The 24,269-nt window shown below is 43.1% G+C and overlaps 2 protein-coding genes across 6 annotated transcripts in view; one reads left to right on the top strand and one right to left on the bottom strand.

Moving 5' to 3' along the window:
* Positions 1-1,069: 1,069 nt before the first annotated feature.
* Coch (cochlin) lies at positions 1,070-14,337 on the top strand. Of its 2 annotated transcripts, XM_021654181.2 has the most exons (12): positions 1,070-1,173; positions 1,249-1,311; positions 1,387-1,446; positions 3,192-3,348; positions 4,290-4,423; positions 4,864-4,926; positions 5,805-5,849; positions 5,923-6,070; positions 10,634-10,737; positions 11,436-11,662; positions 12,010-12,526; positions 13,502-14,337. In XM_021654181.2, exons 2-12 carry the CDS (start codon positions 1,278-1,280, stop codon positions 13,675-13,677), a joined length of 1,665 nt encoding a protein of 554 aa, XP_021509856.1. In that variant the 5' UTR covers positions 1,070-1,173; positions 1,249-1,277; the 3' UTR covers positions 13,678-14,337. The 2 variants fall into 2 exon arrangements, with proteins under 2 accessions (XP_021509856.1, XP_060243443.1); XM_060387460.1 differs by lacking the exon at positions 4,864-4,926.
* A 3,041-nt stretch (positions 14,338-17,378) lies between these two features.
* Strn3 (striatin 3) overlaps positions 17,379-24,269 on the bottom strand; it is an 83,741-nt gene continuing 76,850 nt past the window's right edge. For all 4 annotated transcript variants that reach the window (XM_021654184.2, XM_021654183.2, XM_060387461.1 and 1 more), the window contains 2 exons: positions 19,105-19,191; positions 17,379-19,028 (listed from right to left, as the gene is read on the bottom strand). In XM_021654184.2, the coding sequence (XP_021509859.1) occupies positions 18,859-19,028; positions 19,105-19,191 (257 nt within the window). In that variant the 3' untranslated portion in view covers positions 17,379-18,858. The remainder of the gene's footprint in view (positions 19,029-19,104; positions 19,192-24,269) is intronic.

Raw genomic sequence — 24,269 nt, forward strand, 5'->3', positions numbered from 1 at the left:
AGGTGATAAGAGAAATGAGACCAACAGTCCCGGGCAGCCTGGTGAAAACACCAACAAGGCGTTCTACCCAGGCAAAGGCTGTCAGCTGGTGGGAGAGCGCTCCGCACACTCCAGCATCGGCCAACCATGATGTTGAACCACGCCCGCCGGTGCAGGACCCCCAGTTACATAAACGTCCACAGAGGGGGGTGGTGGAGAAGGGGCCCGCCCTCCAGGCACCGGGAGGCACGGTTCCGGGGATATTGAGGATCATCAACTTAATAGAAGTTACTGAGTCCTGTTTTTTAAATGGATGACTTCTATGCCGTAAAAACAGGTGTTGTAGCTCGGTGTGGTGGCGCATTCGTGGCACTGTGGAAGGCTGAGGCAGGAGGATTGAGGTTATGTGGGCTGCAGCAAAAGCCGTGTCTCCGAAAAGACCAGAAGTACCAGAGCAGAAGCTGTCCAGGTCTGGAGGTCCTCGCGACCTCGCGGGTGGCTGTCAGCAGTAACAGTCCCCGTGTGTTCGGTTCTTTCTCCATGCCCATCACGAAAAGTTACTAGACCAGAACGGGGAGGGGCACGTGGTACCAAATCTAAAGTCTGTGTAACCACCACATCTGAGGCTGGGAGGGCAAACAAGGGTGAATCCTCCTGATCTGGAAAGGGAGGAAGCAAAGAGAGCGTGTGGCTACTGTCTGGGGTTCGTTGGGCGCGCTCTGCGCTGCACCCAGCCCCTAAGCAGCCCGGGGCCTGGGACGAGTGTTCACCACAGCGCGCACCAAAAGCCGGCGCTGCCCCCTCGGGACAGGGCGCTCTGCGGGAAGTTCTGCTCCCGGCACGCGCTGGCGCTGCGCGGAGGGGCCTCAGTACCCCCGGGCGGCCCCCTGCGGCCCGCGCGTCCGTGGGCGCGCCCCGACGCTTCTCCCACCCAGCCCCGGCCGCCGCCCGCGACCTTCGCGCCGCCCCGGGGGACCCCCACGCCGCGGAGAGGCGCCGCCGCGCCGGCCTCCCCCGGGGCGCGTCCGGGGGCCGAGGGCGGAGCCGCCCCGCCGCCGCCCCGCCGGGGGGCGCTCCCGGCCCCGCCCGCGGCCCCGCACGGCGCTCACGCGCGCCGCCGCCTTTATAGCGGCCTCGGAGCCGCGCTTCCCGCACTCGGGTGCAGCCGGGCGGATCCCACGTGGTGCCTCGCAGGTGCGTGGCCTGGGGTGGCGCGCGGGGCCGCTCCCGAGCGAGCCCCGGCCGCCCCTCACGCCTCGCTCTCCGCAGGTCCACGCAGCGCCACGCAGCCCCCAGCCATGCTCGCGTCCCGGAGCCCCGCTCTGCGCCTCGGTGGGTACGCGCCCTCGCCGCCCCGGCCGCGCGGGCGGAGGCCGCACCACCCACCCCGCTGTCCTCTCCCCGCAGGAGCGTGGCTGCTGCTGCTGCTGCTGCTGCCGCCGCGGCTCGCGCGCGCCGAGGGAGCCGGTGAGTTGGCTGCGGGCGGAGGACGGGGGAGATGGGCCGGTCCGTGCGGCCGGGGGACCCGCGGAGGGATGCGGGGCGGGGAGCGGGGACACGCGCATCCCCGGCGCACCCCGCGGGCTTGCCTGCTTCCCCACGCCCGGAGCCGGTGCGCCGCCCTCCCGAGCCACCAGTCCCCGGTCAGTGCGCGGCGTCCGGCTGGGGAGACCCTGGGCCCCAGCCCACTGAGGGGCGCCTCACGGCCAGGTCCCACCTAGCCCGACCACCTTGCCGCGGGCTTGCACACGCATGAAAAGCACCGGCGGCGGCCCCTAACGCTCCCTCCAGCCTCGGGAGAGTTTGGAAGTCCGAGCGTAGTGTCTTTTCTGCGACGGCAGAGACAGTTTGGTTTCCAGACTCTGTTGGCCTTTCTCGAAAGTGGGAACGGTTAAGGACCGCACCTGGCTGCTTCCTTCTTCCTTTGCCCAATAAGTCAGCGTTAGCAGCTCTGGGCAGTTTCGGTCCAGAATTCCGGCGTCATCGTTGCCGCCGTCCCCACCCCGCCCCCGTCGCTGAAAACGGGAAAATTTGGGGCAGTCGAGAAAGGTGCTGGAGTCCTGTCGGGAGTTAGGATTTTAACCGAGCTGAGGAATTGCAATTGCTGCACCGGGCGTCTTCCGCTTTCTTCCATGGTTCAGGTAGCAGCAAAAACAAGCGTCCTTGGCTGAGCTTGCTGGGTGAGGGAGATTTTTTTTTTTTACGAATCGGAAAGTCTTGGATAACTACATTTCCCCACGTTTGGAAAATCGTGCTTAATAACCTTAATCTCGATTTAATCAACGATAACTTGACAGGCTACCATTGGGGTTTGTTGTAATTTGACACGTTAACACCTTCCATAGTAACTTTCTTGTTTGCATTTTTGAGGCGGTGTCATTGTTGCTCAGGCTGGCCTGGAAATCACTGTAACCGACTGTAGCCTCAAACTGAAGGCAATCTTCCTGCCTCTGCTTCCTGGATTGCTGTGTGTGCCACACTGGGTCCAAAACTCCATTTTTCAGTTGGTCCGACTGATTGTAAGACTTAAGCATATTATGAGTGCTTTCTTTAAAACAAACAAACAAACAAAAAACACTGCTCCTTTCCATATCCGTTTGGACAGAGGTGAAAGAGGATATAATCAGATTTAAGTAGAGGACTAACCTTCTCCAGACCTCAGTTGTAGAGTGCTCCTTAGGCTAATTAATCTATGGCTTTCGTTCCCTCCTTTGTAAAATGTGCAACTAAATAACACAGTGGATCCAGCTATCTTACGTGAATGTGAGATTTTAAGGTTCCAGCTAAGTCGAGTAAGAAGGCCAAAACGCTCGGCTTCAAGACTTTGGCCTGTGTCCATGAAGACACTCCGCAAAGGCTCAGTCCAGATTTACCGTCATCATAAACAACTGTGAGCAGTTTCATCACAGTTGAGATTTCTGTATTCCTGGAATAAAGGCTAGGTCAAAGACTAACACTGTTATTTTCTGATGTATTTTCAGTTACATTTTCCAAATTGACTAAGAACTGTGAACATTGTCACATTAGGCATCTGTAGGAATTGGGCCCCAGGTTAACGTGGAAATCTCTTTGGGCTTGCTAGCATCTAAAACGGTGTCAACATTTAAGTCAATATTTTGGTAGAAATAAAGAAATTAGGAGTGAACATAACCCCACCCCCCACCCCCCTGCAACCGTTCTTAAAGAAGCCGGGGGGCGCTCTTGCTCTTCAGCTCCCATTGCCATCACCTGCTTCACCAGAGGCCTGGATATCCGGAAAGAGAAAGCAGATGTTCTCTGCCCGGGAGGCTGCTCTCTTGAGGAATTTTCTGTGTTTGGGAACATAGTGTATGCTTCAGTGTCCAGCATATGTGGGGCTGCCGTCCACAGGTAAGCCGGAACGTGTGGGAGGGGCGTGTGGGCGGGAAGAGGCTCAGGAATAACCACTTCCCGTTTAAGGTGTATGGAGCCCTTTTCTACCTGCTTGCTTCTTTTTAGTGCCAATTTTGGCCCTAGAAGGTGGATATATTTTTAAGGTTCTCTTGGATATTCTTGCATCACCAAATGTACAAGGAAAACTTTCTGACAGTGAGCAGATTGCATTACTTTAAAAAAAATATGTATGAGTGTGCGTGTGTATTCGTGTGTGGGGTGTGTGTGTGTGTGTGCACGTGTGAATGCTATGGGTATTTGGGCGCCCATGGAGAACAGATGGGGTGTGAGTCTCTTGGAGCTCCATGTGGTTGTGAAGCACCTCACAGTGCTCACGCTGAGCTTGGGGCTCTGGAAGAGCAACAAGCCCTCTGAAACACTGGGCCATGTCTCCAGCCCTGCATTACTGCTTGGTGATGACATTGCTATGATTCTAAAGCCTGTGTCATTGTGTCATGTATTATGGGCTTTTATACTACACGAGGCATTATTTTAACTTCAATCACAAGTTTTAAAGTAGACACAGCTTTGCTCTGTTTTTCACCTAAGGAGATGGAACTCAGGGTTCTTAAATATCTTGCAGAATGTCACCATGGTAAGCTAATACCATGCCACCCTATAGTAGAATACCTTGCATTACCCTACAGTAAAAGCTCAAGTAAGATTTATTCTAATACAGTCCAAGGGCACATGCAGTTCATTACTTTAATTGGCACCTCTTTATTAATTCTAAATCTGAGATGTAGGGAACAGATACCAGTGTATTCTTACCACTTTTAAAAGTTTGCCAACACAAAGTTATTTCTCCAGATCTATTTGTTTTTGTGTAAGCAAGCCTTAAAAGGGCAGCAGCGAGCATCCTATTGGACGGTGTTTTTACTGTAACTCTCGCATTGCAGGGGAGTGATTGGCACCTCGGGGGGACCTGTGCGTGTGTACAGCCTTCCTGGTCGGGACAACTATTCCTCAGTGGAAGCCAATGGCATCCAGTCTCAGATGCTTTCCAGATGGTCCTCCTCCTTCACGGTGACCAGTGGGTACAATTTCACTGTTCTGAGCCATGTGTAAACAAACCCACCCCCCTCAAGAGGATCCTCTGCTTTTCTTAGCACAATCTTTTTTATTCTGACAGAAAACCTTGTAGTTAAGAAGTCAGTTATGGGACAGAGTCACCAAACTTGGGTGACTGGGGGAATAACACTCTCACTTCACACAGTAGAAACCAGAATCTTAATTGCTCGCAGTCTGAATGCCTAGCTACTTAGCAAGTAACAAACTGTCAAGCTAGAGAATTCAGTTTTTGGTGGTCTTTCAAATACCTCAAGAATGCATTTTGACTCTCCAAACCTAACGGTCAGTGTGTTTATACCTGAGTCACCATTACCCCCTTAATCATTGTGCACAATTTTAGATTCACAATGGTCTGATAGCAGAGAAGGAAAGCGAAAAACAATAAACTTCTCATTTCAACAGAAGGCAAAAGCAGTACCCAGGAAGCCACAGGGCGGGCCGTGTCGACAGCCCACCCACCTGCAGGTACGAAACATCTGACTGATCCTTTGTGACCTGGCACATGATTTGGAGTTAAAAATGTTGCTGGTAGACCCTTTCCTTCAGAACACTAATATCGAAGATAAGCAAAGCAGCTACCTCATGTTTACTGATGTATTTTCAATGGGAGCTTTCTACTTTATATCTCACATTTCTTCTCTTTATTATAAATCTAGCTCATCCATTCTCAGTCCTTTCTCTCTCTCCCTGATGTGATGGACCATATGCAGAAACTAGTCAAGGGCTTTTTTCCAGCTGTTTGCTTCATGAAATCCCCTTAGTTTCTGCACTGAGAAGTGACTAACAGAAATCAGTGCATGTCTGCTACAAAAAAGAATATCCAGAGATCTTTTTTCTAAAATAGTGGCCATTTTATTTTATTACAGATTTATTTTCTGTGTATGTGTGTGCTTGCATATATTTATATACATTGTGTGTGTGTGTGTGCAGGCAGAGGCAGAACCAAAAGAGGGTGGTGGCTATTCTTGAGCTGTGTAATGTGGGTGTTGGGAACCAAATCTAGGTCTTCTGCAAGAGCAGTAAGGGCTCTTACCTGTTGCTCCATCTCTCTGACCTGGTAGTGGCCATCTTAAAGTCAGAGAAATTAAGAACATGTGTTCTACATTCCCAGTCTTGCCTCAGCTGTAGGCTTAAGGTAGCAGAGCTTTGGGTAAACACATACAAATACACAGGCCTGCCACAGTGCTGTTGTGTTTCTTGGAGCATTGCGCTTCCAATCCAGGAGACCATGAAATGCACTTAAAAGCCTTTCTAAGAATGGCATTCCTTGCCACGGGCTCATCCAGGTGGAAGGTCCTGCTGTGTAAACATCTTGGTGTTGCCCAGCGCTTCCTTTGTTTCAGGTAAACGACTAAAGAAAACACCAGAGAAGAAGTCTGGCAACAAAGGTAAGCTGAGTGTTCAGGGACATGGCGTTTCCTCCGGCGCTCTTGACTAAAGCCCTTCTTTGGCTCTCTGCAGACTGCAAGGCAGACATTGCATTTCTCATCGATGGAAGCTTTAATATCGGGCAGCGCCGATTTAATTTACAGAAGAATTTTGTCGGGAAAGTGGCATTAATGCTGGGAATTGGAACAGAAGGACCACACGTGGGCCTCGTTCAAGCCAGGTACCAACTTTAATAAAATGGAGAGATTAGGTCTTGAATGATGACAACTTATGAGGCTGTTATATTCATTTCAGTTAAAAATAATTGAAGTTTGGACAAGCTCGAATCCAAAGTATAAATTCAGGATTTAAGAATGTCTATGCAAGGCTGGGCATGGTAGCACACGCCTTTAATCGCAGCGCTTAGGAGGCAGAGGCACGGGATAGCTTATGTCAGCTTTGGTACTCATCTTTGTGAGTTCAAGGTCAGCCTGGTCTACATAACAAAGAGGCCAGCCAGGGCTGCATTGTGAAACCCAGTCTTTAAAATCAATCAATCAATCAATCAATCAATCAATCAATCTCTGAAAACACTTGGCCGCACATGCAAGGTTCTCAATTCCTAACACTGCAAACAACAACAAAGACTGCTTGGGTAGTCTGTGCAGGTCTGAGTGTGTCACTGGCAAAAAAAAGGACTTGTTAGTGAACTGTACACTGTTTGTAGGAGAGCAAGAAAGAGGGCTTTCTGAGGAGAGGTAACCAGCCAGGCCTGTGAACCTTACACAAACACCCTCTCTACTTCTTGGGTTTTCTTTTCTGGAGGAAGCAGCGGTGAACTCCCCGTACTCTGCCATTATTATTATTATTATTTTAGCCTTTTCTGTGTTCCTTCATTGGAGATCCAAGCATGCCTGTCACCACTCTAGCTGGCAGTGTGGACCTGGGAGAATGGAGCTAAAAAATGAGATGGACTAAAGTCTCATGCAGTAGGCTATCACCATGGGGTTCCCCCCCCCCATGGTCCAGTTCCCGAAATAATGATTCTGAGACTTTATTATTTTATGAACAAATATGGCCTAGACCATAAGCTTTGGCGTGTTTGCCAACTAGCTCATAACTTATTTTTGCCCGTGGATCCTATTCTCTGTGTGCCACATGGCTGGTCACCTCTCCTGCATCCATCTTCCTCAAAGTCTGAGGCAAATCTTCCCAACTCTGACTCTGTCCCAGAGTTCCTCTTTCCCTTTCCAGAATTCCCACCTCCTATTTCCTGCCTCAGTTAATAGGCCATCAGCGTTTTATTGACAGGTGCTAATTCCATGCAGTACACCAGAGATTCTCTTTAGTAGGCAACTGTGTTTAGGATATCAGACAACTTAGAATATGAAGATTAAACAAAGTCATGTGGACAGAATTCACTTTGAGTTCAAGCTGAATATAGTCTCAAGGGCAAAGTCACATGAATTTAGACGGTATACAGTCGTAAGGACAACACTTGCTCGCAAACATCCTTATGAATAATAAGGGGTAAGATGATGGATAATCTAAAGTAAAACCCACTTGTATTATTACACCTGGGAGGGGCATGAAAGCATGGTCCAAGAACAGTTCATTTAAGGAGGAACAGAGATTTTAAGACTCTTGTTTTGCTTCCTTGGAATTTTCTCACAAGCTCTCAGAAAGCTCCTCACACTCTTCGTTCACTGACTGTTGACACATGAGCCTCATTCCTGTAAAAATAATACTGGTGAGTTTCGGCACTGTAAGGCACTCCTTACAGGAGGCTTGAGAGGTGAGGTAGAGTTGTACATTTCTCAGATCAAGTCTTTTACACAGTTGTTTCTTTGTGTGTTTGAGAAGACGTCTTTCCGCACATATGCTCCCCTTTCCTCCAGTTCAGGCAGTAAAAATGTTGGACCCTGTGTGTTCAGCCCTCGTGTTTTAAGCATTTTCTAGTAACAAATGTGCACTGTAACCTGTTTACCTTACAGTTTTCCGTTGCATATTTGTGTAGACATTCTTGCACTGCATTCCTCTATCACACAGCACCCTCTGATGAGAAGCCTTCTGTCAGCTTTGAATCCCTTTGATGATTTCATTCAGCTGAATTCTTGGATGTGATGTTCAGATACTTCAAGAGTCTCTGATAAAAATAACTAAATTGCATTATAGAAAATTGAGCCAGCTAATACTATGAACAGTAGGTATGGGTAGCCCAGCACAAATACTAGTATTAATTAATGTTCCATTTGTTACTTTGTTTTGTTCTTGTTTGTTAGTTTTTTTGACACAGGGTTTCTCTGTGTAGTCCTGGCTGTCCTGGAACTTGTTCTGTAGACAAGGCTGGCCTTGAACTTAGAGACCCACCTGCCTCTGCCTCCTGAGATCATTTGTTACTTTTTATGGTTGGTTCTACTTAGAAGTTATTTAACTTTTCTGTATAATATAGGCATTTCCCTTTCCTTTAAGATACTGAGCCCTAGGGGCTAGAGAGATGGCTTAGCAGTTAAGGATATTGGTTGTTCTTACAGAGGACTGGGGTTCAATTCCTAGCAACCACATGGTAGCTCACAACTGTCTGTAATCCTAATTTCAGAGATCTGGCATTCTCATACAGATATACATTCAGGCAAAACACAAGTACACATAAAAAAGTAATAAAGACACTGAGCCCTTTATTGTGTTGATTTAAATGCAATATCAGTTTCATGAACATCTAACAAGTTTCTTTCACTCAGGTACTGATTGTTCGCTCATTCTTTTTCTCTGTCTTCTTTTTGGTGATTTTGGTATTTCTGTTTTGCAGATCAGAGTGGCCTTGAATTCAGAGATCTGCCTGCCTCTGCCTCCCAAATGCTGGGATTAAAGGCATGTGCCATCATGCCTGGCTTAAGTAATTATATTTTCTAAGTATTTCGATTATTATAGCTTTACTGTAATTTTAATATACCCTGAGGCAATTCTACATGCCTTTCTTTCTTACATTTTCTTGTTTTGGATTATTTAACCCTGTGCTTTTTCAAAGTGAAAACTGCATTAACCTATGGACTCAGAGGTTTCTGCTTTAGGAAACACTAAAATAAAGAGCTACTATTTAAATAGAGCACAATGACCCTTGAGTCATTAACAATGCAAAAAAATAAGATGAATCTCCTAAGTCAGAATTTGAGTAGTTGAAAGTAGCTACAAACTGAAAAAGTAATCATGCCATGAAATGAAATTCTGTGACCGGGCATTACACTAGAAATGCCGACATAAACCAGCAGGTGTGCAGATAGTCTGTACTTTTCTTGTCACACAGAAACCTTGAAGAGTTAGGTACTGTAGTACACACCTTCAGCCCCTCAGCTCAGAAAGCCGAAGCAGAGATCGTCTTAAAAAAAACAAAAAACAAAAGCGAAACCTGACATTAAAATGGCTCCCTATGCTACAAGCTTAAGAATTCATACTTAATGAAATACTGACTTTAAAAAGGTGTTATTGTTTTATTCACTTCCTGTGTGTGTGTGCGCGCGCGCGCGCGCGCGTGCGTGCATACGGTAGAGGACAGCCTCGGGTTTTCTTCGGTGCCGTCACTTCTTGCTGTTGTTTAAGATGGGTATCTCATGGGGCTGGACTGTGAGCTGCCTGGCCAGTGGGTCCCAGGGATGCACCTCCCAACACGAGGATCACACGTGGGCCACCACACTCAGCTCCCTTTACATGGGCCCTGGGGCTTGAACCCAGGTCCTGGGCTGAACCATCTCCCCGGTCCCCAACATGGTCTCTAATGAACAAAACACAGTTAAAAGTGATCTGAATTTTTTTAACTCTCACAGGATTGGTAAATGTCACTGTTATTTTATAAGAAAAATTTAACATTGTAGTCTTTTTACAATGCATTCTTACACCCTTTCCCATCTTTAAAAGTCTTAGGGTCTGGAAATGTGGCTCAGTGACTAAGAACACTGGTTGCTCTTGCAAAGGACCCAGGTTCACCTACATGGCTGCTCACATGTGTGAAACTCCAGGTCCAGGAGATCCAGAGCCTTCTTCTGGCCTCTGTAGGCATCGGGCATGCACATGGTACATTGACAGAGCATGCAGGCAACACACCATAAACATACACATAGTCATTTCAAATGCCTTTTGACCAGAGAGGCCTAGGCTAATAGAGGGCTGATGTACTCTCACATCCAATTGTTTCCTGCCTACTTGGTGCCCAATTGTGCAGACTCCACTAAAGCCAAAACTCAGAGCCACAGCTGCTTCAACATCCTGCATACATTCAGTCTGTATCTCCAGTTCCAGTCTAAATTTTGGAATGATTTGGAGCCAGTTAAGTCTGAATTTAAAAGGTAGCCATGTTTTGTTAGCCACATTACTTAAGTGTCCTAAGCCTGTTCCTTTAACTCATTGGGATAGTTCTACCTTGTAAAAAGATGAAATTGTGTGTGCTCAGCTATCATCCAAACTATAGTAAACTCTGAGTGTAGTGGCTGTACTTGTTACAGTTCTAGACCATTCCCAGTGAGTGCAAGCAATGTGAGAGTTGACTGTATACTATGTGATTTAAAAAAGACCTGGGTCTGCCTTCAATTTTCTTTTTTTTTTTACATTTATGTGAGGGTTTTTGTGTGTGTGTGTTATGTTTTCTCCTTGCATATATGTCTGACTCATGTATGTGCCTGATGGCTACAGAGATCAGGGGCATTAGATCCTACTGGGAAGTGAACCTGGGTTCTTTGCCTGTAATTTTTTTAAGGTCATCTAACTGCCTATTTTGCCTTTCCTGAAAAACTTTCTCTTTTCCTTTTTATAGTGAACATCCAAAAATAGAATTTTACTTGAAAAACTTTACTTCAGCCAAAGATGTCTTGTTTGCCATAAAAGAAGTAGGTTTCCGAGGGGGTAATTCCAACACAGGTAAGTACAATGAACACAGATGATTAGAAATTAGAGCTGAGAACAGCTCCTAAATGAGGAGCCAGTCCCTCCTAGCACTTCACCTCGGCTGGATCTGGATCTCATCACCCGGCCAACAGATGGACGGAAAATTCACCAATGGGTTAGCTGATTTTTGGTTTTGTTTTTTTTGGACAGGATTTCTTGGTTGTCCTGGAACTCTTTAAACCAGGCTGCCCTCAAACTCAAGAGATCCACGTGCCTCTGCTTCCCATGTGCTAGGATTAAAGGCGTGCACCACCACCACCACCACCACATGGTGCTCATAATTCTAAAACATAAAAACTCTACAGCACTGAGGTTATAATCCTTACATTACATAGGTTACTGCTTTAGTACCTGTTTATAATCGAAGACCAGCAGACTTTGGCAGACTCCCTGTTCCCTAGCTGGCCTCCCGGGTTAGCAGGGGCTAACACATGACAGGAAGGGATGTGCTGTTTGTTAACCGATGGAAGGAAATGAGAGACTTCTGGAAGGTAGAGTGGGAAGCAGGGTAGGTTGTGAAGACCAAAAATAGGCCTGAAGGATCATTAATAATTGTTTTACTAACTGAATTCCACAAATTAAAATTCTTAAACTTTACGGCATCAAGTTGTTACCCAGAATAAAAATGTCAACCGAGCCATGACAAATGCTGTTCATTTGCTTGTTTTTAGGAAAAGCCTTGAAGCACACTGCTCAGAAATTCTTTACGGCCGACGCCGGTGTAAGAAAAGGGATACCAAAAGTGGTGGTGGTGTTTATTGATGGCTGGCCTTCTGATGACATTGAGGAAGCAGGCATTGTGGCCAGAGAATTTGGTGTCAATGTTTTTATAGTTTCCGTGGCCAAGCCCATCCCTGAAGAGCTGGGGATGGTTCAGGATGTGGCATTTGTTGACAAGGTAGGGTGCGAGGATAAGTTCCTGTTAGTGGGGAGCATGGATTGAGTTTGGGGCTTCTTAAAGCCTAGTCCTGACAAGTCCATTAACTAGATTAATGAATATAAAATGTTTGATATGGGCCTGGAAGAGCAAACCTGTAATCCCAGCTACTCAATAAGGCTGAGGCAACAGGATTACAAGTTCAGGGCCAGACTGTGCAACTGAGTAAAACCCCCTAGCTCAAAATGAAAAGTAACAAAAGGGCGGAGATACCAGTGAAAGATGCTAGGTTCATTCTCCATTGCCACAGTTTGCAAAATATTAAATGACTTTTGATCTTTGGGATGTCTTTTGTCTTTCCCCATCAGGCTGTGTGTCGGAACAATGGCTTCTTCTCTTATCACATGCCCAACTGGTTTGGAACTACAAAATACGTAAAGCCTCTGGTGCAGAAGCTCTGTACTCACGAACAGATGATGTGCAGCAAGACCTGTTACAACTCTGTGAACATCGCCTTCCTGATCGACGGCTCCAGCAGTGTCGGAGACAGCAATTTCCGCCTCATGCTGGAATTCGTTTCCAATATAGCGAAGACATTTGAAATCTCAGACATTGGAGCCAAGATAGCTGCTGTACAGTTCACTTATGATCAGCGCACAGAAATGAGTTTCACAGACTATGACACCAAAGAGAACGTTCTGGCTGTTCTAGCGAACATACGCTACATGAGTGGTGGGACAGCTACTGGTGACGCCATTTCCTTTACTGTTAGAAATGTCTTTGGTCCCGTAAGGGGGAGCCCCAACAAAAACTTCCTGGTTATTGTCACAGACGGGCAGTCCTATGACGACGTCCGAGGCCCTGCCGCAGCCGCCCATGACGCAGGTGAGACGGTTCTCCTTTGTATTAGCATTAAGGAAGGGGCCCCGTGAATTCTAGGAGATGGCATTTTTGTAGAAAGTATCCTTGCCATGTGGACTTACATATTCTACGAGCCTTAGAGTCTGAGTTCTTCAGTTCTTGGAAGAACTGAAATTCCTCCCAGCTTTACTGAAAACCCTTTGGGAGTTGCTTTTAATAACCCGAGTTTTTGCATGTTAAAGACTAGCAATTTAAAATTAACAAATTAGTACACTTTTTTCAGAAGATTTGAGTGTTTTTCCTGTGTTTATGTATATGCGCCATGTGTGTACCTGTGCCCATGAAGGACATTAGAGAGCCTTGGATCCCCTGGAGTTATGGATGTTTACGAACTATGTAGGTGCTGGAAATTGAACACAGGTCTAGTTCAAGAGCAACAATATTCTTACTGGCCGAGACATCTTTCCAGCTCCAAGCGTTAGAATTTTTGATTATTGGACTTGTCAATGTAACTTCAAAGACTGAAGTAGAGGAAACAAAATTATCACTAGGTCCCATCCCTCAGACAATGCAACCCTCTCCACTTATGGATCCTTATATACCAGTCTTGCTTTAATGTGATATGACTCCAAAATGATGTTAAGAGTTACAATAGCAGGAAGTCCTCACTGCCAAACACGTATGCCTGCTGCAGGATCTTTACAAGATAGATCACCTTGAGAGTTTCCTTCTGTTCGATGCATTGTCTTGAATCGGTTGGCCGTCTCAGTATTTTCATAAGTTATTAATATATAGTAAGTTGCTGATGACAAAGCTCTTGGTTTTGACCAATTATTTCTGGCATAATCAAAACAACTATAGTCTACCTTAAAAACTTAGCAGATTTCACTTAAAATTTATTAGGCAGTTTTCTCTGTGGCTATGCATTAATGTATGAAATGTGACTTTGTATGTTGGCTAGAGCTATTTTTAACTCATTTAAAAATATTTCTATTGTAGGTATCACCATCTTCTCTGTTGGTGTGGCTTGGGCTCCTCTGGATGACCTGAAAGATATGGCCTCTAAACCCAAAGAATCACACGCTTTCTTTACCAGAGAGTTCACAGGACTGGAACCAATTGTCTCTGATGTGATCAGAGGCATCTGTAGAGATTTCTTAGAATCCCAACAATAACCGATACTCTTGTCAACTCAAAGAATAAGGACAAGGGGCTCTAATATGCAAATTGTATTCTTAGTACCTAAGTACTATAGCTTACCGGGATCAGAAAATATGTCAGCAGCTGTTTAAAGCAAATGATTTGAGACTCCCAACTTAAAATTGGTTGAGACTTGAAAATCAGGGTCCTTAGAAACTCAGGAAGAGATGTCACGGATTAAAACTGAGGGATTCAAAATCATCCTCCAAGTGGCTACGTAAGCTCCACGGCTCCAAGAACACAAAGCACTCTCCCTTCTTGAATCACTCGGCAGACCATGCAAGGAAGACATGAAGTTCAAATATTTTGACCCATGTTTTCTTAAAACCAGACAACAGACAGCTGTTATTTCGTGCACTAGTCATAATTACACATTATATGGGATCATTATCAAGCTTCTTTTGTAGTGTTTTCATAACTTAATGGTTGAAAATACCACGTTGAGTAAAGATAGGACTGCCTAGTATTTTTCTATTTATATCCTTAATTTTATGTGTATAGACAGGCATGTACTCCAAGAGAAAATGTTTAAGCAGGTAAAGTTTTTGAAAGAAGATATTTCAAGTATTGTAACAGGAAAAGATACATGGCACAAGAGCTTGGATGTATCAACAATAAAACTGCTAGTGACTTACTGAGTGCCTCGTTATTAACCCTAGTACTTTTATGACAAGAAATCTACTCTTGCTAATTTAGATGGAATGACCAATCTGAATTAAAAGTGGTGCAACAGTGTCTCTCATTCACTTACACACTGGCTGCCTACTGTAGGCATCGCAGTCACTGCCAGGTTAGCCACGCATAACCAAGGTCATGCTCTTGAGCACATGCTTCAAGAGAAAGGAACTATTAACCGCCTTTGTGAAGTTGATGTCAAGCAGAGTATCAAATCCACTCAGTTTGGATTAGAGCCCGTAGGGGCTCTTGCCACAGGAAACCTACCAGCCTATCTTGAGTACCTTCTCTAAACCAGATTCTGTCCCTCTCCCCACCTACCTGTAGATCTGTTTACTACCAACTGATTTGGAAAAAATACTGGTTGTTGACTCATGATTTACTGGAGTATACCCAAGTTTCACAGTCTGTGCCAAGTTAAGGATTGTGTGAGAAGAGAAAGAACTTGAGTATATCAAAAGCTACATAAAAACTTAAGAACATTCCTCCTTCCCTCCCCTCTCAGAGAAGGCATTTGTGAACAAGGAGAATTCACCGTAAGTAACTAGGTTTATTTAACCTAGTTAAACTCACAAGCTCTCCTAGGAGTAGAGGAAACCCCAGCTTCCACTCATTAGCTCTTTTACAAGTCTTTTAATTCTTCAAAGGACAAAACTTTTGAGACATCTGAGGTAACCAGAGATGCTAACACAAATTGTCAAAAGATTTTAAAAATAGAAGTTTAAAAAGAGAAAAGTTTAAATTTCAAGATGCCAAGCATTTCTGTAAGTGAACAATCAAAGGATTAATAACTAAGGAAACACAGTTTTTAAAAAATCTACTTCTGAGACAGAATAGTACTGAGCTGACACGCCACACTACACAGTCAAAAGACATGTTACAATTCAGTTTCAGCAGGCATATCTGAATTTCAGGTGTTAGCTCATTCTGTAAAGCTTTGCTGTACTTTTTTGAGACAAAGTCTCTTATCCCAGGCCAGCCCTGAACTGAGGACCCTGTTGGCATTACAGATGTAAGAGCCACTATGCCTGTGCCTGGCGCATCATTTTATAACTTTTGATGAGTTATGATGGTTTTCAGTTGGTAAAGCCTGAAATAAGGAAAGTAAATACAATTATGAGAGACACAATGACTAAACATCAAGGAGAAAAAAAACATAGTAATATTAAAATACCATTAAAACTTAACAGTCAAAATTATTTTCCATAAACTACAAATGGAAATACATATAAAATGAAAATCAGACATTTCTTCAACCTTTTAGTCTCGTCCTGCTTACTATCATTAAAATAGTAAACATACTATTTTTAAACCCCTACGTTTTAGTACACTGTGAAAGACACAAATGTCTTTGCACTGCAGTATCAGCATATTGAAGTTATGTAACAGCTTCAGAAGGTCGCCACAAAGGAGCTTTGGAGAAATCTGTTATTTAAAGAGAGGAACTGGGAGATTATTTCTAACACGGCATTCAACATCCACTTGGTCTAAGCAGTACATGCCTCTGAGGGGTGTGTATGCCCGCATGTGCATGCAGAGGTCTGAGTAGGCTGTCCTCTTCCTGTGCTTACCATCCTAATGCCTTGACCCAGAGGGTCGGGGGTAGTAGGGGGGGGTCGTCTCACAGAACCAGAAGCTCACCATTCAGGCCTAGGCTGGCTGGCCAGTGAACTCCCAGGATCCTTCTGTCTTTGCCTCCTCAGCACTGGGGTTATATGCATGCAGTCACACCCCGCCTTTCACATGGGTGCTAGATTCAAACTCACTGAACTACAGCCCAGACCCCAGAAGCAACAATTACTTTTTAAATTTTTGAAGTCTTATTTTTTTTATCACCAACAACTAAGTCATCTGAAATTTCCAAATGTGGAACTTAAATTTTTAAAAATAAAAAATTTAAATACAAATAGAAATTTGCATAGAAGTTCTATAATGCCTAATTGAATTCCATTTGCAATTTCCAGCTAACTTTTAACTTTATAAGGACAAATTTCTTTTGTGGAGGCAGTGGGGGATTGTGGAGTTCTGTACGTTTATTTTACGTTCCCAGGAATTCCTTAAGGCATTTGATCAGATTCTGGTATCTATCTGTGCAGCCACGCTCAGCACTTGCCTAGAAAAGGACAACCCTCTACTAGTGAATGATGCAGTTTATTCTTTCCTCAACATTCCTGTGGAAACAGGTATAGCTAAACAAGACAGCACTATTTAATAGGATATCTAAGCAGTTATTTAAACAGCATCTTTGAAATCTGGGGATGAGGATGACACTGGATTTCTAATTTTAACAGCTTAAAAGCTACACTGGTGGTGTGAGATACTTTGAAAAGTATCCTTAATAGTGTTTCTGGGGCATGCGTGCGCCACAAGACCAATAGAGCCAACAACTATGGGCCCAGGGGGTCCTGCAGAGACTGATGCACCAACCAAAGACCAAACATGAAGATGACCTAGGTCCCCCTGTTCAGATGTAACCAATAGGCAGCCCAGTCTCCACGTGGATCCCCAACTGTCTCTGACATAAACTTGGTTGCATGCTCTTTGACCACCTGCCCCTGGCAGAGCAACCTTGCCAGGCCACAGAGGAAGAGGATGCAGCCAGTCCTGATTGAGACCTGATAGGCAGGGGTCAGCTGGTAGGGGAGGAAGGCTCCCCCTTACTGAGAGGGAGGGGGGAGGGGGGAGAGAGGGAGGTTAGGACCAGGGCTACAATTGGAATGTAATGTGAATAAATTTAAAATTTATTTGAATTTTAAAAAGCAAATGTTTCTGTTGTAATCTTACCGGAGTATCATTTAATATAAAAAGAAGAGCATGAAAACAAAGGTCTCAGACACCACCTACAAAATATAAAAAGAAGAACATGACAATGAAGGTCTACAAAATATTAAAGAGCAGCGTGAAAAACAAAGGTCTCAGACACCACCTCCATTTTCTAGTTTAATCATGGAGAGTATTGCACTTTATTATTCAACACGAAATGACGTGGCCAACAGCAGCATACAGGTACACAATTTAGTATTTATTATATGCATTTTATGTACATTATTTTTCAACAGCTGTATGTTTGTTCTGTGGTACAATCTTAAAAATTTGCTGATTCATAGTCTGTAAAACAAAAACCTTACAAAACTCATCAAAACTCGCAAACTGATCAGAAAAGGCTTTTGGAAGACTAGAAAAAAATACTTTATTGTCTTAATCATGCATTACACAAAGAAAATCTTCAGTTACACCATAAAAGTAAGCACATCTAAAAAATAAAACAGGGGAAACTAGTCCAAACCCAGCAGACTTCTATATCCTGATTCAACTTTAAATATCTTACTTGTAATGGTAATTAAATATTCTCCAATATTTTTTTTTTTAACTAGATCATTTTGCTTTGGAATCATGGCAAATCAAGATAGTATGTTGAGGGAGAAACACCTTGGTTTGTAACTTAACTATAAAATATTCCATTTTTAGTCTATTTTAGACTGTTCAAAGAGTTCCAAAATAGATATACAGGTTCCTTTAGCACATTAATAAAAGGATATAAAGAACAACAAAAAGTGAAATAAATAATAGGCCATTAGCAAGATGGATAATCCTTGATAAATAAACTTGTAAATACAGTAAGATGTACAAAATATCACATAGTGATAGGATGTCAAGGTTAGTTTGTAAAGAGTTCATTTGGAGTACTAAACTCCACAGCTTTGTTTTAATATACTTAACAGTCCTTGGTGAATGAAGACATGTAAATGAAGGTGATTTATCATCTTTATGAAGGACTTAGCTGAGCTGTATTAGGCAAAAGAAGAAAAGGAAGTGGTTATGGGTGGCAGGTTAGTGAAATCTGTTTCAGGGCTGTACAAGGCAGAAATACATCAAGATGACCTTGAGCACTGTTGTGACAGGCTAGATATATAAAAAGACTTATAAAAACTAGAATTTTATCCAAACATTTTGTGCAACTAATGCTAAAATATTTTAAGTTAAATTTTCTTTTCTTTCTTTTTTCTTTTTTTAAAGCAAAAAAATAAGTTTAAAAGGGAATCTGTGGCATCCAACTGATGAACATAAGATCACTAAGAGATGAAAAATTACTCCTGGAGCTTGCTTCCCCACAAGAGCACCACATTCCTAACCCTAGGGCAGCACAGAGTCCAACAAAAAGTCCTTTTTTTTTTTTTTTGTAAGATCAGACTCCACATTGGCTTAAACACCTTTGAAAAAATGAAAACAAAAAACCGCTCAGTTCACATCCAGTAATAGGGAACAGATACTGGAGTCCTTTTTCTTTCCGTCCCACAAAATACAGTTAATTACAGTTAAACTAAGAAGCCTGACATTAAGATGTGATTCCCAACTTGTGCCTGCTTTCACCAGGCAGATCACATGTAGTGTCATATCAGTAACCTTCTTGATGGCAGTGATGCAGCAGACCCCCTTTCTGACCAAGTAAGTCTTTTTTCATGACTCGAGTCTATGTTGGTTCACACAAACACCTTGGCAAGAGCATCAGCTCCTGCACTGGCGATATATGCCTTTGAGGGATGGAAAGCAACAGCATAAATGGACTCATCCAATTTCTTCCTATGAGCTGTTATTTCTTGTACACATGTCTTACTGTCCAAATTCCATAATCTAATGGAACAGTCATGACCTGTAAAAGACAAATAAAACTTGTTAGTAACAATTCTTTTCTAAAGTTTGTGGGTTGTACAGAAGTTCAAACTTACTTCCAGACATCAAATAGATTCCATTGGGATCTACTGCTAAACTTGTAACAGCATCCAAATGAGCTACCATAGAATGGATCATTTTACCTATAAAACACAACAGATGATTAATGCTGATAGGCAGAAGCTAAAAATACACCAGCAACAGAAAACAATCACCACAGCAGTATTTCTTAGTCTTGGAAAAATACTCCTAACATAAAATGTTAGTATTTTAAACATTTGGAAGCACACAATTCACAGTAAGCAACTACCACCAATACCTAGACCACATTTTCATCTTTGAGAAAGAAAATCTTGTTCCAAGTATGCAACCTCTGACCATTCCTTAGGAACAATGGTCTATTCTTTCTAGAGATTGGCCTATTCTGGATGCTTTATACGAAATAGATTCTGAATATGTAGCTTTTTTATCTTTTCACTTAGCATATTTTTCAAGATGCATCTACTATACTAACAGTCTGAAGAAAAATTTTAATATTATATTATTGTTACTTTTAAAAGACTCTGCTCCTAAATGAAACATTCCCTATAGGTGGAGTCAGTAAATAAACAGAAGATCACATGTCTGAGGAAAGCAGAAACTTGCAAACTTTAGATGTCCTGCCCTACCTTAAGGTTTCTTTCTTTCAATTTGTAACTTATGTGAATGTATTATATGGGTGTCTATGTATGTGCCCCAGAAGTCAGAGAGGTGTCAGCTCCCTGCAGCTGGAGTTTCAGGTAGTTCAGAGCTGCCTGATGTGGGTACTAAGGAACATAAGTGCTCTTAGTCACTGAGCCCTTTCTCCAGCCTTTAAGTTTTCTGGAAGCAGTAAACAACTGCTGGGGATGGATCCACTTTTCAGAGATTTCTCCCAACTGCAGACCTGCCTAAAAGTTGTGCAGAGTGCCATCCCACCCACACTGGAGTGGGCTTTTCTCTATTGCAACTCTTTTTTTTTTTTTAAACCTATTCCTGCTCCTGTTATTAACTCTAGTAAGAACTTAAGCATAATCACTATTCTAGTCCTTCCTGGGTTTCTTTTCTGGGGTGATATAATGAATTGTCTTACTGTAACAGTCTACCACACAATAAAGATTGTTTGTTTTTGTGTGTGTCTACAAGTTTATATTTATTTATTTATTTATTTATTTATTTATTTATTTATTTTTTGCTTTTGGAGACAGTGTTTCTGTGTAGCCTTGGCTGTCCTGTACTTGCTTTGTAGACTAGGCTGCTGCCTGAACTCCTTCCTCTGCTTCCCAGAGTGCTGGGATTACAGGCTCGCACAACCGTGCCCAGCTTAAATGTATTGTAAGACTAATTTCATGTGTATGAATGTTTTGCCTGCATGTATCTGAAGCTGCAAATGTCAAAAGAGGGCATTGGAACCACTGAAATTAGAATTACAAATGGTTGTAAGCCTCGTGGGTTTTGGGAATAAAACTTGGGACCTCTGTAAGAGGAACAAGGGCTATTAACCTTTGGGTCGACTCACCAAGGTGAAATTTAAAACAAGCTGTAAATACAAACTATACAGTACAGAATCTTTGGGGCAAAGAGTATGGTAACATGTGATTTGATGAAGGAAAAGCAACGTCAACATCAACAATTGATTCATTCTGGGGTCATCAAGATGGCTTCGCAGACAGGCACTTGTCACCAAGCATAACCACCTGAGTTTGAGCCCAGGAAGGAAAACAAACCTTTGCAAATTGTCCTCTGACTTCTACATGCATGTAGCCACATACACAAATATGTTTAAAAGAAAAATTAGGCCAGGCACGGCAATGCACGCCTTTAATCCCAGCCCTTGGGAGGCAGATGCAGGTGGGTCTCTGTGAGTTCAAGACTGGCCTGGTCTACATAGTGAGATAGCCTGCACTATGTGGAAAAATTCTGTGTCAAAAAGAAAAAGAAAAAGCCACTCACAAAACAGCAAACACTGATCCTTTAGAAAAATGAGTTTCCACTTAATCAGCATGAGTGTTATTTCACTAGATGTTCCTAATGAAAGGCAGGAAGCCTAATAAATGTGACAGCTGTGATCACCTGCCAGAGTGCCAGTCTCATCTGACATTTACATTGGGAAATAAAAAAGTTCTACTCTCCCAACTTTCCCCTGGGCTGTAACTGCTGACCTGGCTACAAAACCAGAACACAGTATACAAAACTACTCCCAAACCTTAAAAAGTCTGACCATTTTTTGGCAATACTAAAGAGTTACCACTTGAGGACAAAGCAAAGATGCCTCTGTTGACTTCAAGTCACAGCTGTTTATTTCTCATTATCACTAAAATATTAACAGATTAATTTTAGGAGTTGCTGACAGCCGAGAAGCAGAAAATTCACTCAGTATTTTTAAGTATAAAATTTTAACTAATTCTTGGAGTTTTCTACAATGTGCACAGCTTAATCAAATTCATTTCCCATTCCTTTCATCCCCTCCCCAATTTCAAGTCCTCTTTTCTCTTATTTTTGAGATCGTAATATAATTACATCATTTATCCCTTCCCTTTCCTCCTTCAAGCCCTTTGTGGTGATATGAGTAAAAACGGCCCCTTATAATAAACTCGTATGTTTGAATGCTTGATTATTAGGGAGTGGCATTACTTGAGAAGTTAGTAGGTGTGACCTTTTTAGAGGAACTGTGTCACTGGCGATAGGCTTTGGAGTTTCAAAGCCCAAGCCCAGCGTCCCTGTTTTCCTTCCTGCTGCCTGTGGATTCGGATGGGGAACTCTCAACTACTTCTCCAGCACCATGTCTGCCTGCATGACCACAATGAAAATAGACAAAGCCCCTGAACCTGTAAGCAAGCCCCAATTACATGCTTTCTTTCATTAGAGTTGCTGTAGTCATGGTGTCTCTTCACAGCAATGAGAGTGACTAAGATTACTTCCCGATATATCCCCCTTGCTCTTCCAAACTCATTAGCTTTTACATGACTATAATACATGCATACACCAAAAGATAACTTGCTCCGTCTGTAATATGTTACTTGTGTGTCTATTTTCAGGACTGACCATTTGGTACTGGATAACCGCTTGGTGTGCCCTTCCCTGAGGAAGACTCTCCCACTTTCAGTATTTCTCTGTTTGGGGTTGAGTCTTTGGGGTCTTCCCAATCTACTTTGGCTCCTATATTGTCACTGTCCTTGCTCAGCTCATGTCTAGGTAGCTTGGTGAGACTTTATAGGCAAATCTTCTGATATTAATGGTCTTAAAGCAGATTCCCTACCCCTCTTCTGCAGTGATCTTTAATCCTTAGGTTCAGGAGTATAAAATGTGTAGTCCAGGCTGGCCTCAAACTTGAACTAGTAATCTTCCTGCCTCTGTGGCTATTGCTGAGTGCTACCACAACTGGCTCCTCTTCAAAATATATATAACACATGTACATATTATATACTTTTTTATTTTTATGTGTACAAGTGTTTTGCTTGCACATATGAAAGTGTCTGTGTAGGTGCCTGGTGTCCACTGAGGCTAGCAGAAGGGGCTCAATCCCCTGGAACTGAAGTTAAAAATCACTATGTAGAATTCTTAAAAAAAAAAAAACATATTAAAAAAAAAATCACTATGTGGGTGCTAGGAAACTAAACCTGGGGTCCTCTGCAAGAACAGTTAAGTTCTCTTAACCACTGAGCCATCTCTCCAGCCCAAATGAATCATAATCATCATCATCATCATCATCATCATCATCATCATCATCATCACCACCACCATCTACCAAGTCCATTTTGTGCTGCCTTTTTTATGCATGGTCACCCACCGGAAATGGAAGATGGTTAGTCTACCAGAGGCCACATCCTTAAATAAAATGGACTCTCCCTCTTCCAGAAGCCATCAATTGTCAATAGCTCCCCAGTTAGGAGGGGATAGCCCTTGAGGACTCCTGCCCTCTCCTGTACATACCCTGGAATTCGGACTTGTTTAAGTGAACACACCTGCTGATAACACAGCATTCCTTCTTAATCAAAAAAAAAAAAAAAATCACTTATCAGTTCTTGAATCCACTCTTTCCAATAGAAGTATAAAAGAACCCAGAGTATGAATATTCCCTTCCAAGTACCTATCATCAAGCTTCACTTAAAATGTTACATTTATGATGGTGGCTCCATTCACTGATGTAGTTCTTTGTACTCTCCTGAGAATGATTCCACACTCCCCAAATTTATTATGTCCCTAACTAAAGACTTAAGATGGATCTATGTATTTATTGCAAGGGAATATAATCTTCCAAGTTTAAACTCTAGACTGCTTGGTCCCCCCCCCTTGTGTGTGTGTGTGTTGCATGCAGATTGATAGTGTGGGTACATAGGAGTGATCATACACACAAAGAAGCAAAAGCAAAATGTCACATGTCTTCTCTTGACTTACTGCCTTGACAGGGTCTCTCACTGAGCCAAAAGCCTGTTCTTTGGGCTAAATTGGCTAGTCAACAGCTCTAAGCATCTGTCTGTCTCTGTCCCCCAGTGCTTGCACATGTAGTCACCCTAAGCTTCTTATATGGGTGCTGGGAATTTGAACTCAAATCCTCATGTTTGCACAACAGGAGCCATCACACACCGAGCCACCTCCTTGACCACTGCCTAATATCTTAATTGAGTCACCTCTTCTCCATACTATGCACAAAGCCACTTCAAAATGTGAGTAATCCACCAGACAGACTATGAATAGACATACAATGCTGGACCAAGTTAGATCTGGTCTTCTAATGGTGAACATACATGTCACAACTCTTCCAGTAACTAGGACCCTCCTTTCACTAATATATACTTGCAGTTTCTCGCATTTAACTAACTCTTTTGTGGTTCCACCCTTTCAGTAATAGCTTCTTCTATTAAAATGAATAGATTCTTGGCTAAGGTTGTAGGGAGGTGGAAGAACATTTGCCCTACAATGTACAAAGCCCTGGGTTCATTTCCCAGCATCTGTCCCCTCCCCTCAAAATAAAGGCTGACAAACTATGTCTTCTGTAACTGAGAAAATGATAGTGCACCTAGAGAATTATTACAAATGCATATGAAGTGCTGGCTCAGGGATCAAAGAGCACCTTTTGCTCTTGCAAAGGACAACCCAGGTTTGGTTTCAGCACCAACATGACACTTCCAGATGATGTGACACCCTCTTCTGATCCCCGGAAGGCAAAGTACATACACATAAATTTTAAATGTGTAAATAA

This window comes from Meriones unguiculatus, chromosome 7, assembly GCF_030254825.1.
Source record: "Meriones unguiculatus strain TT.TT164.6M chromosome 7, Bangor_MerUng_6.1, whole genome shotgun sequence".
Lineage (NCBI taxonomy): Eukaryota > Metazoa > Chordata > Mammalia > Rodentia > Muridae > Meriones > Meriones unguiculatus.

Bases quoted from the DNA above. Each gene is read 5' to 3' on its own strand.
- Coch (XM_021654181.2), top strand. From the start codon at position 1,278: ATGCTCGCGTCCCGGAGCCCCGCTCTGCGCCTCG. The intron at 1,312-1,386 runs GTGGGTACGCGC...CTCTCCCCGCAG, and splicing joins GAGCCCCGCTCTGCGCCTCG to GAGCGTGGCTGCTGCTGCTG. The intron at 10,738-11,435 runs GTAAGTACAATG...GCTTGTTTTTAG, and splicing joins AGGGGGTAATTCCAACACAG to GAAAAGCCTTGAAGCACACT.